The sequence below is a fragment of the Schistocerca gregaria genome, chromosome X, assembly GCF_023897955.1.
Source record: "Schistocerca gregaria isolate iqSchGreg1 chromosome X, iqSchGreg1.2, whole genome shotgun sequence".
Classification (NCBI taxonomy): domain Eukaryota; kingdom Metazoa; phylum Arthropoda; class Insecta; order Orthoptera; family Acrididae; genus Schistocerca; species Schistocerca gregaria.
In genome coordinates, this window is record NC_064931.1 from 207,775,197 (window position 1) to 207,790,517 (window position 15,321).

The 15,321-nt window shown below is 39.5% G+C and overlaps 1 protein-coding gene across 1 annotated transcript in view; it reads right to left on the reverse strand.

The window, feature by feature from the left end:
- The window catches only part of LOC126297970 (histone-lysine N-methyltransferase trithorax-like), a 116,012-nt gene that overhangs the window by 53,755 nt on the left and 46,936 nt on the right, over positions 1–15,321 (reverse strand). Inside the window, exon 4 of the mRNA XM_049989286.1 lies at positions 6,836–6,997. Within this exon, the coding sequence (XP_049845243.1) occupies positions 6,836–6,997 (162 nt within the window). The remainder of the gene's footprint in view (positions 1–6,835; positions 6,998–15,321) is intronic.

Genomic DNA, 15,321 nt, shown 5'->3' on the forward strand with positions numbered 1-15,321 from the left:
CTCATTTGAGTTCCCAAAGCACCTCTGTAACACTTACATGTTGCTCGAACCTACCGGTAACAAATCTAGCAGCTCTGCATTGCTTCATGTCTTCCTTCAGTCTGATCCGCATGGATCCCAAACACTTTAGCAGTACTCAAGAATAGGTCGCACCGTCGTCCCATATGTGGTCTCCTTTCCAGTTGAACCACACTTTCCTAAAATTCTCCCAATGAACTGAAGTCGATCATTTGCCTTCCCTACCACAGTTCTCATGTTTGTTTCATTTCATATTGCTTTTCCACGTTACGGCCAGATATCTGAATGACTTCACTGTGTCAAGCAGGACACTATTAATACTGTATGTGAACATTACAGGCCTGTTCTTCATACTCATCTGCACTGACTTTTTATGAGTCTTACACCAAGTATTTGCATAGATGCAATTGTGCTCTGTGCAAAATTCTACTGGGCAGTTTCCAATTTCATTCCATTCCTCCAGTCCACATTCTCCAGCTATTTTTTTTCCTTTTCATCTTTTCTTACTATTTAATTCTAGTTCCTCATAACAAAGTTACGCCTCGCTTAATATACTGTATAGTTCATTTAATCTCGTCATACATTCTTTCAATCACTTCATCATCTGCAGAGCTGGTATGCATGCAATACTGTGGTGGGTTGCGGCTTTGTGTGTATCTCATCTATGATGATTTGTTGACTTCACTGTTTGTGATAGTGTACTCACATTCACTGTCCTTACTCCTGCATTACCCCTATAGGATCTTGTGTTCATAAACCTGTAGCCATGTGACCAATAATCATGGTCTTCCTGCAACAGCATTTACTGGTTTCATTATATCTAACTTCAAACTATCCGTGTCTCTAACATGTCTATTTGATTAAATGATTTAATATAACATACTCTTACCCACAGAGGTCATTTCTTTTCACATCACCCTTCTGATCAGTACTTCCCAGAGATCCAAATGGTGGATTATTTTACCTCCAGAATGGATACCATCATCATTTAACTATGCAATACAGCTGCATGTCCCCAGAAAAGGTAACAGCTGCAGTTTACCATCAGTTGCTGATGTCCAAAATAAAAATATATTAAGGACGTGTTGGCCAATGTTACAAGGCAAGATATGTCAATTATGCATACTTTTTAAAAAATAAATAAAAAGGGCGCACTACAAAGGAATTACCTGAATGAGACACAAATCTGTAGATGTGATGTACATGTACAGACAAACAAATGATTTCAGTTTCACAAAAATTGGATCATTTATTCAAGGAAAGGAGCTTCACAAATTGAGTAAGTCAACAACATATTGGCCTCCCTCTGGCTCTTGTGCAAGCACTGACTGATACAGTTGTTGGCTGTCCTCCTGAGGGATACTGTGCCAAATTCTGTCCAACTGGTATGTTAATATCATCAAAATCCCGAGCTGATTGGAGGGCTCCACCCATAGTGCTTCAAATGTTTTCAGTTGGGGTGATATCTGGTGACCTTGCTGTCCAAGGTTGGGTTTGAAACGCACGAAGACAAGCAGCAGCAACTCTTGCCCTTTATGGGTGGGCATTATCTTGCTAAAATGTACACCCAGGATGGCTTGTCACAAATGGCAACAGAACATGGCGCACAACATCTTCAATGTATTGCTGTGCTGTAAGAGTGCTGCAGATGGCAGTCAAATGGGTCCTGCTGTGAGAAGAAATGGCACCCCCAGACTGTTACTCATGGCTGTCAGGCCATATGGTTCAGGTTGGTATATCCCGGAAGGTTTACCAGAAGACATGTCATCTGGTCATGAAAGCCTTCATACTATGATCAGGTTGGTATCCCACCACTGTCTGTGGTGTCTCCAGACACGTATTTGACCTGGAATCTCATTCACTGGAGTAGAGTTGTCTTCAGTGATGAGTCCTGCTTCGCATTTAGTACAATGACAAGCAAATACGTGTCTTAAGATGCCCTGGACAACAGTGGGATACCAACCCGACTGTAACCACCATACGGCAGAACAGCCAGGAGTGATGGTTTAGGGGGACATTTCTTTTCATTTTGTTTGGTTGTTATCCACAGCGCCCCTACAGCATGATACGTTGACTACATTCTACCCCCTGTTTTGCTACCCTTCATGGCAAGTCATCCTGGGCTTGTATTTCAGCAAGATAATGCCCTCCTGTACACTGCAAGAGTTTCTACTGCTTGTCTTCTGGTTGCCAAACCCTAGCTCGGCCAGCAAGGTCGCTGGATCTCTCCCCAACTAAGAACACTTGGAGCATTACAGGCAGAGCCCTCCAACAATCTCAAGAGTTTGACAATCTAATGTGCCAACTGGACAGAATTTAGTACCACATCTCTCAGTAGGACAGCCAACAACGACAAGGTGAATAATTGCTTGCATAAGGGCCAGAGGTGGACCAACACATTACCGACTTCCTCAATCATCAAAATTCCTTCAAATTTTTTTGAAATTGCTATCATTTCTTTGTCCATACATGTACACCATATCTAACAATTTCTGTCCCATTTGGATAATTTCTCCATGGTGTGTGTATTTTTTGGTCCTAAAAGTGTGTAATTTTGGTCAGTTCAACACCCCGTAACAGTCAAAGATTGAGAGCAAGCACTCAATTGAGATATGATTGATTGCTACTAAATGAAAACTTTATCTTAGTTCTGATGTAACCCCCCCCCCCTCCCCCCCGCCCATCACACACACACCTACAACATAATTATTATTTTTTTTCCTCCATATTGCATTTTACTTACATTTACTCTATCAGTTGTAATCAAATGATTTGACTTTTCACATTTGGTTTCCTTTTTAGAAATTCACTGTCCACCTTTCACTATTAGTGACATACACTTACTCGAATCTAAGCCACACCTGAGAAATGAGACTCGAAATTAAGGAAAAAAATTTCAGCCGCACCTGAAATTTGAGACTCAAAATTCAAGGGGGGAGAAAAGTTTTAGATCGCACTTCCAAATCGAAACAAAGTTGGTCCATTGTAACATGGGACACAATTGAGGTCGAATGGATGAAGATACAGCTACAATAGTTTGGTTTGAATCGTAAGCTTAACTCTTAAGCTTTGCGAAGTAGCCATTGCTATGTGCCAGGGGCTCCGTCCGTACCCTTCCTTTTTCACATGCTTCATCTGGTTTGAATCAATTGCTTATTTTGCTATGATCTGATAAGTGCCGTTCTCTTTCTTATATGTGTTTACGTCACTCTAAGCTGAAAATGCATTATTGTACTGTGTCATAAATGTCACATTGTGATAATGATTGTTCACAACTTGTTGCTGCTTGCAGCATGGCTTGCTTCTGTGCGTGCTACCACCACTTACAAAATATATATATATATATATATATATATATATAGACACACACTCCTGGAAATGAAAAAAAGAACACATTGACACCGGTGTGTCAGACCCACCATACTTGCTCCGGACACTGCGAGAGGGCTGTACAAGCAATGATCACACGCACTGCACAGCGGACACACCAGGAAGCGCGGTGTTGGCCGTCGAATGGCGCTAGCTGCGCAGCATTTGTGCACTGCCGCCGTCAGTGTCAGCCAGTTTGCCATGGCATACGGAGCTCCATCGCAGTCTTTAACACTGGTAGCATGCCGGGACAGTGTGGACGTGAACCGTATGTGGAGTTGACGGACTTTGAGCGAGGGTGTATAGTGGGCATGCGGGAGGCCGGGTGGACGTACCGCCGAATTGCTCAACACGTGGGGCGTGAGGTCTCCACAGTACATCGATGTTGTCGCCAGTGGTCGGCGGAAGGTGCATGTGCCCGTCGACCTGGGACCGGACCGCAGCGACTCACGGATGCACGCCAAGACCATAGGATCCTACGCAGTGCCGTAGGGGACCGCACCGCCACTTCCCAGCAAATTAGGGACACTGTTGCTCCTCGGGTATCGGCAAGGACCATTCGCAACCGTTTGCATGAAGCTGGGCTACGGTCCCGCACACCGTTAGGCCGTCTTCCGCTCACGCCCCAACATCGTGCAGACCGCCTCCAGTGGTGTCGCGACAGGCGTGAATGGAGGGACGAATGGAGACGTGTCGTCTTCAGCGATGAGAGTTGCTTCTGCCTTGGTAACAATGATGGTCGTAAGCGTGTTTGGCACCGTGCAGGTGAGCACCACAATCAGGACTGCATACGACCGAGGTACACAGGGCCAACACCCGGCATCATGGTGTGGGGAGCGATCTCCTACACTGGCCGTACACCTCTGGTGATCGTCGAGGGGACACTGAATAGTGCACGGTACATCCAAACCGTCATCGAACCCATCGTTCTACCATTCCTACACCGGCAAGGGAACTTGCTGTTCCAACAGGACAATGCACGTCCGCATGTATCCCGTGCCACCCGATGTGCTCTAGAAGGTTTAAGTCAACTACCCTGGCCAGCAAGATCTCCGGATCTGTCCCCCATTGAGCATATTTGGGACTGGATGAAGCGTCGTCACACGCGGTCTACACGTCCAGCACGAACGCTGGTCCAACTGAGGCCCCAGGTGGAAATGGCATGGCAAGCCATTCCACAGGACTACATCCAGCATCTCTATGATCGTCTCCATGGGAGAATAGCAGCCTGCATTGCTGCAAAATGTGGATATACACTGTACTATCGCCGACATTGTGCATGCTCTGTTGCCTGTGTCTATGTGCCTGTGGTTCTGTCAGTGTGATCATGTGATGTATCTGACCCCAGGAATGTGTCAATAAAGTTTCCCCTTCCTGGGACAATGAATTCACGGTGTTCTTATTTCAATTTCCAGGAGTGTATATGCAAGAGACTGCAGCTTTCTTTGATAACAAGGAACCAAATAATAGACTGCGTATGATAGATGTTCTGAATGAGAGTTTAGCGAAAAAATTTCTCTGTTTGAAAATCTTTGCAGAAGCCTCTTTAGTACATTACATTCTGCACAAAAATTGGATTCATCTTAGATTTAAAAATCTAGTCAGTTGCTGTGCTTCGTTTCTGACTGTATCACTATTCAGCATAAGAATAATATGAATATAAACATGACATAATATGTATATTCTTCCGCATTTGCTCTTGTCTCACTCCAGTTTCATAGTTCATTAGGCAGCAAACACGAAAGAATACATGGCATAATGTTTACATTCTTCTACCTTTTCTTTTAATTTATTTACTGACGCAGAGGTTTTGGCGCCAGTATTTATCTTTGTGCCTGCTAAGCATGCCTGTGGAGCGCTATGTATCTTCAATGGCAGAAGTTAGTTGTGGCAGCACCTACCAACATTTTTCAGAACTTCCACTTACTTTGCACTCGATTCTAAGCTGCAGGCAGTTTTTTGGATTACAAAAAGGCACCATAAAATATTTTTTACATGGATTAGGTGAGGCAAAGAACAAACCGAACAGTGTTATAAGCAGGAACCTAGACTACAGATTCTTTTGTTTAGTGATGGAAGTGTTTTGTGGATGAAGTATGAATGAAGAACTTCATCTGGCACTCACAAGTATGTTTGTTCAAATTTGTACCTATAGCTCTTGTGATGTAGAGGGGTCATTTTTTGCTACAAAAATATTTTGACTGATACATGCAGGAACCCCACAGGACAAATTTAAAAATAATGTTAGCTGTTAGCTATGCAAAAAGGGAAGTGAATTAACAAATTGAGAACAAAAATGATAGTGCCTCTTATAATGTATTTTTCACTTGATCATGCATGTATTGTTGTCTGACAGTGGAAGAATGCACACATATTTTGTGACTGTGCATATAATTCTCCTCTTTTAATTATCACATCAGTAATCAGAACACAAAAAAACCTAATGAATAAGCCACTTTCATTAAAAGGTTTTTTCATTGTTGTCCAACATCTATGTTTCACCAAGTGTTATAGAAATAAGTATTCTGATGATTCAGAATACTCCTGAACAGCACTGTTGCTTGTTTCAGAGCAGTTCACAACAACATCAAGTTATTTTACAAAAGAAATGTGACACAGTTATTACTAGATAATAATAAAAATTAAAATAAATTTTGATTCCAAAGTCATAAAGAAATAATCTTTTTCCTGTATTTTCACAGGGTCACCACATCAATTACTGGATTTGGCAATGTCCCCCCCCCCTCCACCCCCCCCCCCTCCACCCCCCACCCACCCGACGACAATTTTGTGTACCTCCCCAGACTGCATCTATTGTTACACAATAGGAAAGTCTGTGAAAGTTTTTTTCTAAATTTTTGTGAGTCATGTAACTGACATGGTTACCAGTCTGGTATTCACTTAGACAGATATTTGAAACTGCCTAAAAACCACATCTACGCTGACCAGGTCACGATGTACCTCCCAGAATCCTGGAAGCGCCTTCATGCTAATGCACACAACTATCAGGGCAGATCACAATCATATAGAAATAATGACTGCTATTTGGTCAAAAGCATATTTATGTGAAATAAAAATTGAGACCGAGAACTTTATTTACTTACTGCAGCTGCCAGCAGCTGTACATTCCTACTTCATGCACAGAGCAAGAAGCTTTTGTATACAAAATCTAATGCAGCCATCAGCAATCAATATAATGGCAAATTGAATTGCCAAGAGAACAAATTAGACAAGAATGAAACTAATCGCTTGTGAGCGATCACACTTTTATATGCAGTGGAAAAATACCACTTAATGGTTGACTGCAAAAAACTGAGTATTCTACACTTAACAGGACAATAAGGTAATCAATTACAGGAAAATATGTTATGGATATTCTTTGGTAACATACACAAAGAAAGCAGTGTTAACTGCTACGTCAGGCTATTATTAATGACAGGGAACTTACCTTGGTATCATAATCATGATCTTCATAACAACGCTGGCACAAAGGGCAATAGTTCCCTTTCTGTCGCAGTTTAAAGCATGCTTTACAGAGTGGAATGTTACCCACAAAATTAGTCACATTTTCAGTACCACAGCTCTTGCATCGGAGACATGTTGAACATACCTAAAACAAATTTATCCTAGGTGTCAGTAACATTATACCATCTTTACAAATATGGTAGTTGTGAGGTTTTTTTTTTTTTTTTTTTTTTTTATATATATATATATTAATGGGAACTCTAATAGTGTTTTGTCCGTAATTTCATATCATCTTTTGTGATGTTTATTTTGGGTATTCCTGCAACAAATTGAACTTCGTAATTCAACTCTATTATGCTTTTTGTGGAAGGTGGTGAACTGACAGTTAAGTGCTCAAATCACAGTAAAAAGTTTACAATTTTCAAGGCAACCTGTTCTCAAAATAATCATGTACACTTATTTTGCAGAGTGTGTTTTGAGAGAATTGGTGCAAGATCACCACCATTACAGAGCAGGCAGGTGTGCAACAAAGTAGCAACTAACATTACAATTCAATAATATCGAGTATGTGTGCTTCATTAGCTGTTCCATATTTAAGTTTCACTACTAGCCACACAACTCATAAAAACAATAGTTAGCGCCACTGCAGATATTTGTGTGGATTAAACCTAAGCCACAAACTTTTCACAACTAATTTCATGCATTTATTGCAGTTCATATGAAGGGATATATGGCATAATTATGTAAGTCAAGTCTGCTCATTTTGAGAAATTGTACATTTTGTGAAAAATTTTACAGAAAAACTAGGAAAGCCTAAATGAAGTGCATATAGGGATACTGAGTCTAGTAAGGGATATTATTAATAATGGAGCATAAATTAAGTGTAGTAATATTAATATTATGACCATAATTAATAAAGTCTATGAATTTAATTTCATTTTGAACTAATAATTTCACTTTGAATTAACAATACCTGAGCACAATTACATGTAGCAATATTAACATCAACATCATAATTGTGTACAAATTGCATGAATTTCAGTCTGAATTAAAACAAAAATACATTCAGTTATCCTTGCCCTCAATAGTTTCTTTCAGGGAATAAAAGAACACATGGTGAACAGGAAGGATGTATGGTAACAAGGCTAACATGTCCTTTTTCTTCAAATTACCAGCTAGTTGTATTTCACAGTAGAGTGGTTCCTGTTTTATAATGTTGAGCTCGACTAGACATCCCTTCTTTCCCTGTCATATATATGCATGGTGTAAAATTCCTTTTTAGCACAGTTGTCTCGTAATTTTTTTTCCAGGTTCAAATCTTTTATATTACAATCATTGAATTTGTAGCCAAGAAACTGGACACTACAATTCATTTGTATTGGGATTAACTACTGCCTTCTGCAAAGCTACTGTCAATGAAAATTTTCTTGCTTCATCTGTACTACTCTATACTGAGGTGTAAAATGGCATGGGATAGTGATATGCACGTATGCAGATGGCAGTAGTATCACGTATACAAGGCATAAAAATGCAGTGCATTGGCAGATCTGTCATTTTTACTCGTGTGATTAATGTAAAAAGGTTTCAGATGTGATAATGAATACACATTGAGAATTAACAGACTTTGAACACAGAAAGGTAGTTGAAGTTGGGCACATGAGACATTCCATTTCAGAAATTATTAGGGAATTCAACATTCTGAGATCAACAGTGTTAAGAGTGTGCCGAGAATATTGAATTTCAGGCATTACTCTCAGCACAGACAACACCATGGGTGATTGCCTTCACTTACCGACAGAGAGTTGCAGCATTTGTGTAGAGTTGTCAGTGCAAACAGAGAAACAACACTGCATGAAATAACCACAGAAATCCATTAGGATACTGTGGCAAAATCTGGTGTTAATGGGCTATGGCAACAAATGACCAATGGGAGTGCCTTGGCTAACAGCAGGACATCAACAGTGCATCTCTCCTAGGCTCGTAGCCATATCAGTTGTACCCTAGATGACTGGAAATCCATGGCCTGATCAGATGAGTCCCATTTTCAGTTGATAAGAGGTGATGGTAGGATTCGAGTCTGGCACAGGCCCCACGAAGCCATGGACCCAAGTTGTCACAAGACACTGTGCAAACTGGTGGTGGCTTCATAATGCTGTGGGCTGTGTTTACATGGAATAGACTGGGTCTGACTGAACCGATCATTGACTGAACTTAGTTACGTTCAGCTTCTTGAAGACTATTTGCAGCCAAACAACAATGGAATTTTTATGGACGATAATGCGCCATGTCACTAGACCACAGTTGTTTGCACTTGGCTTGAAGAACATTCCGCACAGTTCGAGTGAATGATCTGACCACTCATACTACCAGACATGAACCCCATTAAACATTTATGGGGCATAATCGAGTGGTCAGTTCATGCACTAAATACAGCATCAGCAACACATTCACAATAATGGACAGATATAGAGGCAACATGGCTCAATATTTCTGCAGGGGCTTCCAAGGACTTGTTGAGTCCATGCCATGTTGAGCTGCTGCACCGCATCGAGCAAAAAGAGGTCCAACATGATATAAGGAGGTATCCTATATGACTTCTGTCACCTCAGTGCAAATGGCTTCCTTCTTTGTGATTGAGCAATGATTTTACCCCAGTCTGACAGTGTGTAGAAAGTTTTTCCTTCTGCCTGAAGTTCCACAGATCCAAAATCAGCATCATTTGAGAGTTTGGGAGATACAAATGCCCACTTGTCATAAAATTATGCTCAAGAACATCCACCTGAAGTAGTGATCTGTCACAAGTTTCGAAAGCAAAGTGCAATTTTAAAATTTCTATTTTGTCCAGTGCAGGCATTACTGTACATTGTTTGGTGTTTTCTTGCACAAACCAATTCTTTTACGTGATGCACTATGGATAATGAAATTTCCTGTTTTCCTTTCAAAGCTACAGTTTCATACCATACATACAAGACAACAGTCATGTTCCGAGGTCGTGAGAGCCAAGATTATAACAATATACATTGCATTTATAATGTGCTACTGAACATGTTAACTTGAAAAGGCCAGAGCTTTTTCCAAATCTAATGTAAAAGTGTACAAACTTTCGGAGTTGGATTTTGATCATTCCTTATTGACTTTCAAAGAATTTCATGCAGATTTGGCTCTCCTTAAATGAAATTCATGTGGCATTTCTAACTGTCTGTTTTTTTTTTTTTTTTTTTTTTCACCTGCAGCAACTTACATTTGCTTCTAGTACATATTACATGATGTGCGCGTATCTCTTTTTGGCGGGTGAGAACTTAGATTGAAATCATGATTGAAAATCTTTGTATACAAATGCTCTGACACTGGTTTAATGTTATCTTCAAATAAATTTTTCTATATAATAAATTTTACACAACTGTGGTGTTCAACTCAGGACTCAGTAATGTTTGATAGGGTTTTTCAGTGGAGAATAATGCAACTGATAATATGAAAACTTTTAATGCGGGAATGAGTATGATGAACTGTACCTTCCGGAGCTTTATTGGAAGGTTTATGACGACCTCTCTAATCACTAATGCACCTCTCTGCTTGCTATTCTCTTCATGTACATCGACACATTCTGCTGTTGTATATTCGAAAAGGTCCCAGAAAACACTTTTTACAGACAATAATTCTGAAAATGTAAAGTGCATTTGGAGATCAAGATACAGTTAGTGGGCTACTTGCTGCAGGCGTTTCTGATTTGATTAGTTCACATAAGTTCACATAGGTACGCACTTCCAGAGTTAAAATATACCATTTTTCTAAAATTTACAAAATTCCTTTCCTTTCTTCTTTGGTTATTTTTAAGCACAATGTAGTGTGCAGTGGCAACCATAATTACAAAATATATTAGCAAAAACTGTTTCACCTTTTCTGGTACTATATGCTTCACCTCAATTTCTTTCCAGTTTTGTCTCCTGTCTTGTATCTTCTCTCTGTCATTTTCTTCCACACCTTTGGCATTAGTTATCCTCTTTGTACTCACATTCAGATGAATAATATTCTGAAGCAGAACCCAATATTTCTTCCTCTTTGTTCATGATTTTTCTAAGCCTTTCTAAATTACTCATATTACCATAAACATAAGCTCATTCAAACACCAGTAACGACTGCCAAATAATCAAGCTAACGGTTTAGACAAAAATATAATAATATAATACTTGTCTGAAAATGGTCTAGACAATATTATCATACAAAACTTTTCTGAAAAGGGTTTAGACAATGTTATAATACAAAACTTAGCTGAAAACAGTTTTTATACTGTTAAAATACAACATACTTTTCTGCAAAATAATAATAAAGAAAGGAAAACTTCTGGTGGTGAAACAGAAAATCTAATTTTGTTTTTATGGCATTGTGGTACCAGTCACACTTACTTCACTTTGCAGTAACATGTAAACAGAATGTCTCATTTTCTTTCATAATCATTTTGCAAGTGAGACTTACTTCATTTTGCCATAACATATATCATACAAACCATTTCAAAGTAGAGTTTGTGCTGCCATCTGTGATGCTATTGTGGATATAAAGACATATATCACTATGCCATGCAAATGAGTGCAGTGTTCACTACATAACATGGTGCTTAACTCATTTTCATCCACACCTGGCTTACATCATTATGCCATAAACCCCTCCATATTATAGCACAATTTTTACCCAACACTTGTAATCGATGTGCAGTCCCTGAAGGATAACTGTATCACACACACTTTCCAAAATCAATTTTCACTCAATAGCAGATTGTGTGCTGATTTGAAACTTCCTGGCACTGTGTGCCATACCAGGACACAAACCTAGGACATTAAAAAAAGATTCCAGGTTTGAGTCTTGTTCCAGTAAACACTGTTGATATGCCATGAAGCTTCTGTCACATACTACTTGACTCTTTCTCTGATTTGTCCATTTTAACTAGCATTTATTCCTAATCATGTCAAGCTTCCATTCACTACACACAATGTAAATTATGTCTTCCAAAATTTTTAACACTTACACAGCAATGGCACTTGACAAAGGAATTGAACTGCTAACTGTGAGAGTTGCTCATTTATTCTCTTAATATAAAGCAGCACTACACTGGAAAAACAATTCTTTTCTGGGAATACATGTTGCGTTCTATGCATCACACAATTTGAAAGATAATCGATATAATTGTACCACCATTTTCTGTACACAGGGTAGTATGTAATGAATATCTTTCTGGAGGAAAATAAGCTAACTTGAAGTCTGGTCATGCTCTACCAGGTATGCTGCTACTGGAACTGATATGCCCTTGCCTCCGCCTGACATGGGAAATGACAGTTGGAACCCCATTTGCCTGTAATACAGCTGTGACGCTTCTTGCAATACTGGCATATAACGATCACACAATCTCCAGTGGAATGTTATACCAATCCTCGATCAGAACCTCTTCTAACTCCTGTAGTGATGAGGGAGTCGGAAATCTGCTCCATAGTCCAATACCGCCCACAAGGGTTCAATAACGTTCAAGTCCTGGGTCCATGCTGGCCAGGGAAGACGCTGTGGTTCAATTGCATGCCCCTCATACCATGATTGTTCCGTCCTGGCTGTGTGAAAGGGTGCATCATCCTGAAATATGTCATCATTGTTGGGAAATAACATTTGAAACATGGGGTGCACCTGATCACCTAATATGTTCACATAATCGCTGGCTGTAATGTGACCTTTAAGACTACTGCCTGTGTCCTTAGGATACCGTAATATGGCTGCCCACACCATCACACTTCCACCTCCATGCCTAACTGTAGGAATCAAGTAATCAGGATTGTAGGCTTCTTTTGGCGTTCTCCAGACGTAAACCTGGCCAAGTGTGGAAATGATGAAAAGGTTGACTCGTCAGGCCATATGACGTGTTTCCATTGATCAGCCATCCAGGATTTGCATTCCTGATACCATGTTTTATACTTCTTTGCATTGGTTGTCATCACTAATGGTTTTGGTATAGCAGCTCATCCATGAATATTTGCTGTATACAGTTCTCTAAGGTGGCTATTGAGCTCTGCAGTAACTATGACCGCCATACTTTTGTGTTGTTTTGACACAATTTTTGTTAGTGTATGTCGATCTCTGTCATTTAGTTTTTATTTGCGCCCACTATTACGTTTACACGATGATGTCTTTCCACGATTTGTGCAAGCTGTCATGACCTTTGAAACAGTTGCTCTTGAAACATTCAATAAGCTGGCTGTCTTGGTTACTGATGATCCAGTTAATCGGGCCCCCTCAATCAGCCCTCTCTTGAAGTCTGTTAGGTTTTTGATTGCACATTGACCTCGGCCTCTGAATGCAAATACAAAGTGTGCACTACTGAACCTGCAATGATGCCTAGTCCATACTGAACATACAATGTACACACAGCCCTGTCTCAGTATGAAAGGAATAGCAAAGATTTCAGTTACACGATGTGAGAAATATGATTGCATTCCAGAGACCCTCAACCATTTTCCATTTGCAGGCATGCACACATCTGGGTTATCATTTCTTCTTCTTCTTCTTCTTCTTCTTCTTCTTCTTCTTCCTCCTCCAAATTTCCAACTGAAGTCTTCCAGCTACTGCTGAAGTGAGCTGGTGACTGAATGGAGATTTGAACCTATTTAGTCTTCGATATGTCAACACGTGGGCATCTCAGACAACATAACTGACGCAGTGACACACACATATAAACCTTACGCAGCTTAATAAAAATTCACCAAATATCAATTTTTGCAACTCGTACATACCAGCACAGAGTCACTTTACAACATCTGCAAGTCTGAATAGGTTATGAGTCAGGTGGAACATTGTAAAAATGGTAGCAGACTTCAGAACGTAAACACAGCAAAGCCTCTTCTTAAAAACTGCTGTGATAGCGGAAATGAGATATAGAAAGATTCTAGAATCTGTCTAAATGGAATCTATCATTCCACTTTATTTGCAGTGTATCTAACATATTTCCACCAGTTAATTGAGCACAAAAGCTCAGAAAGAGGCAGCTGTGTCCCAGATCTGAATTTTCACAATTCATTCAGTGGCCAGCAGAAATTGTAAGACTATACCATCACTGATTTATTAATATGAAGAAGTTGGGTGTTTTGCTGATGTTCAGTGCACCATTCTTTAATCTTTATCACTTGATCTATATGACACTTACCATACTCAAACGGAATTTTAAAGATTCCCAAATTTGTGTTTGTAGATTGTGCGCTACATTTCTCAGAAGATTGACTGTTTTGGACAGTGTGGAGGGATAACTTTCACAACACAGTTCTTCATGATTATGATAATTTTTTAAGAAATAGTTTTCACTAATAATAGAAGAGCTATCAACTAGAGAACACCAGTAGCCTCTTCACCTTCCCTCAGTCTTTCTAGAGTTCTGGCATTACATATACCCGTTATTGCTTAATAATACAGACAGTATATTGGGAAATAAAATTTAAAGGGTGCTTGTAGGCTGCAGAGCATAGCAGTGGTTCAATGTCTGCAATTGCAAGTCCATACGGACAAGCTTGTGGTAAACGGAATGTCCTGTCTACAAATCTTCCGCTCCCAAAATGAATAACTCCAAAAATACCAGAACTCTATTATTCTGACATTCCATGGTAAGCTTAATATTCCAACGGAACAAAATCAACTTAATTCAATTTACCAACTTCAATTGAAATTAATGAATATGCACTCAGATGAAATGATGTCCTGTGAAAACCATTCCTTATTGCTGAACCTGAAATAGAATGACTATGTTGAGATAAAGGATAATGTGAGGTACACTAGGACTCAAATTTAAATCTCTTGCTTATTGCAAAAAGTCACCTTAATCATTAGACTATCTGAGTGAGTCTCCATACCTGACTCCAATTTTTATTGTCACTAACATTTCCTAATATTACTTCTGAACACTACAGCCAGCACTTCTTCCACAGGGTATGTGGGAACAGAATCGTGATCAGACAGTATAATGGTCAAGGTGATTGCTCATCATAGATGGTATCAATCAGACGTGAATGAGGGCTACCCATGGTAACAGTCTCTTTCTTCAAAATATATGTTAGTAAGAAATATGTGGAGGTTAGTGTGTGCTTAAATTATGAGATTATATCCATGCAGTTACCAATCGCTGACCAAGACTCAAGAAGCCATATTCTAGCACACAAGGAAACGCATTAAAGCTAACTAATAAACTTGATCTGTTACAGCTAAGTGTTTTATTTACGAATAAAAGCAGTGGAAAGGCTAAAACTGTGTGTGCACTTTCCAACAAAAGGCCTCAACAATTTGGTTAAATATGTCGTGAAAATTATAGACTGAATTTGGTTGCTCATTTTTGGTCTAGAAGGAGTGTGTTTAAGAATAACACTAAGCATGATGTCTGCATTTCCCTTTCTTCTTAACATGTTTGTTGTTCTTAGTCTAATAACACTTCAATTCACTTACTGTGGCGTA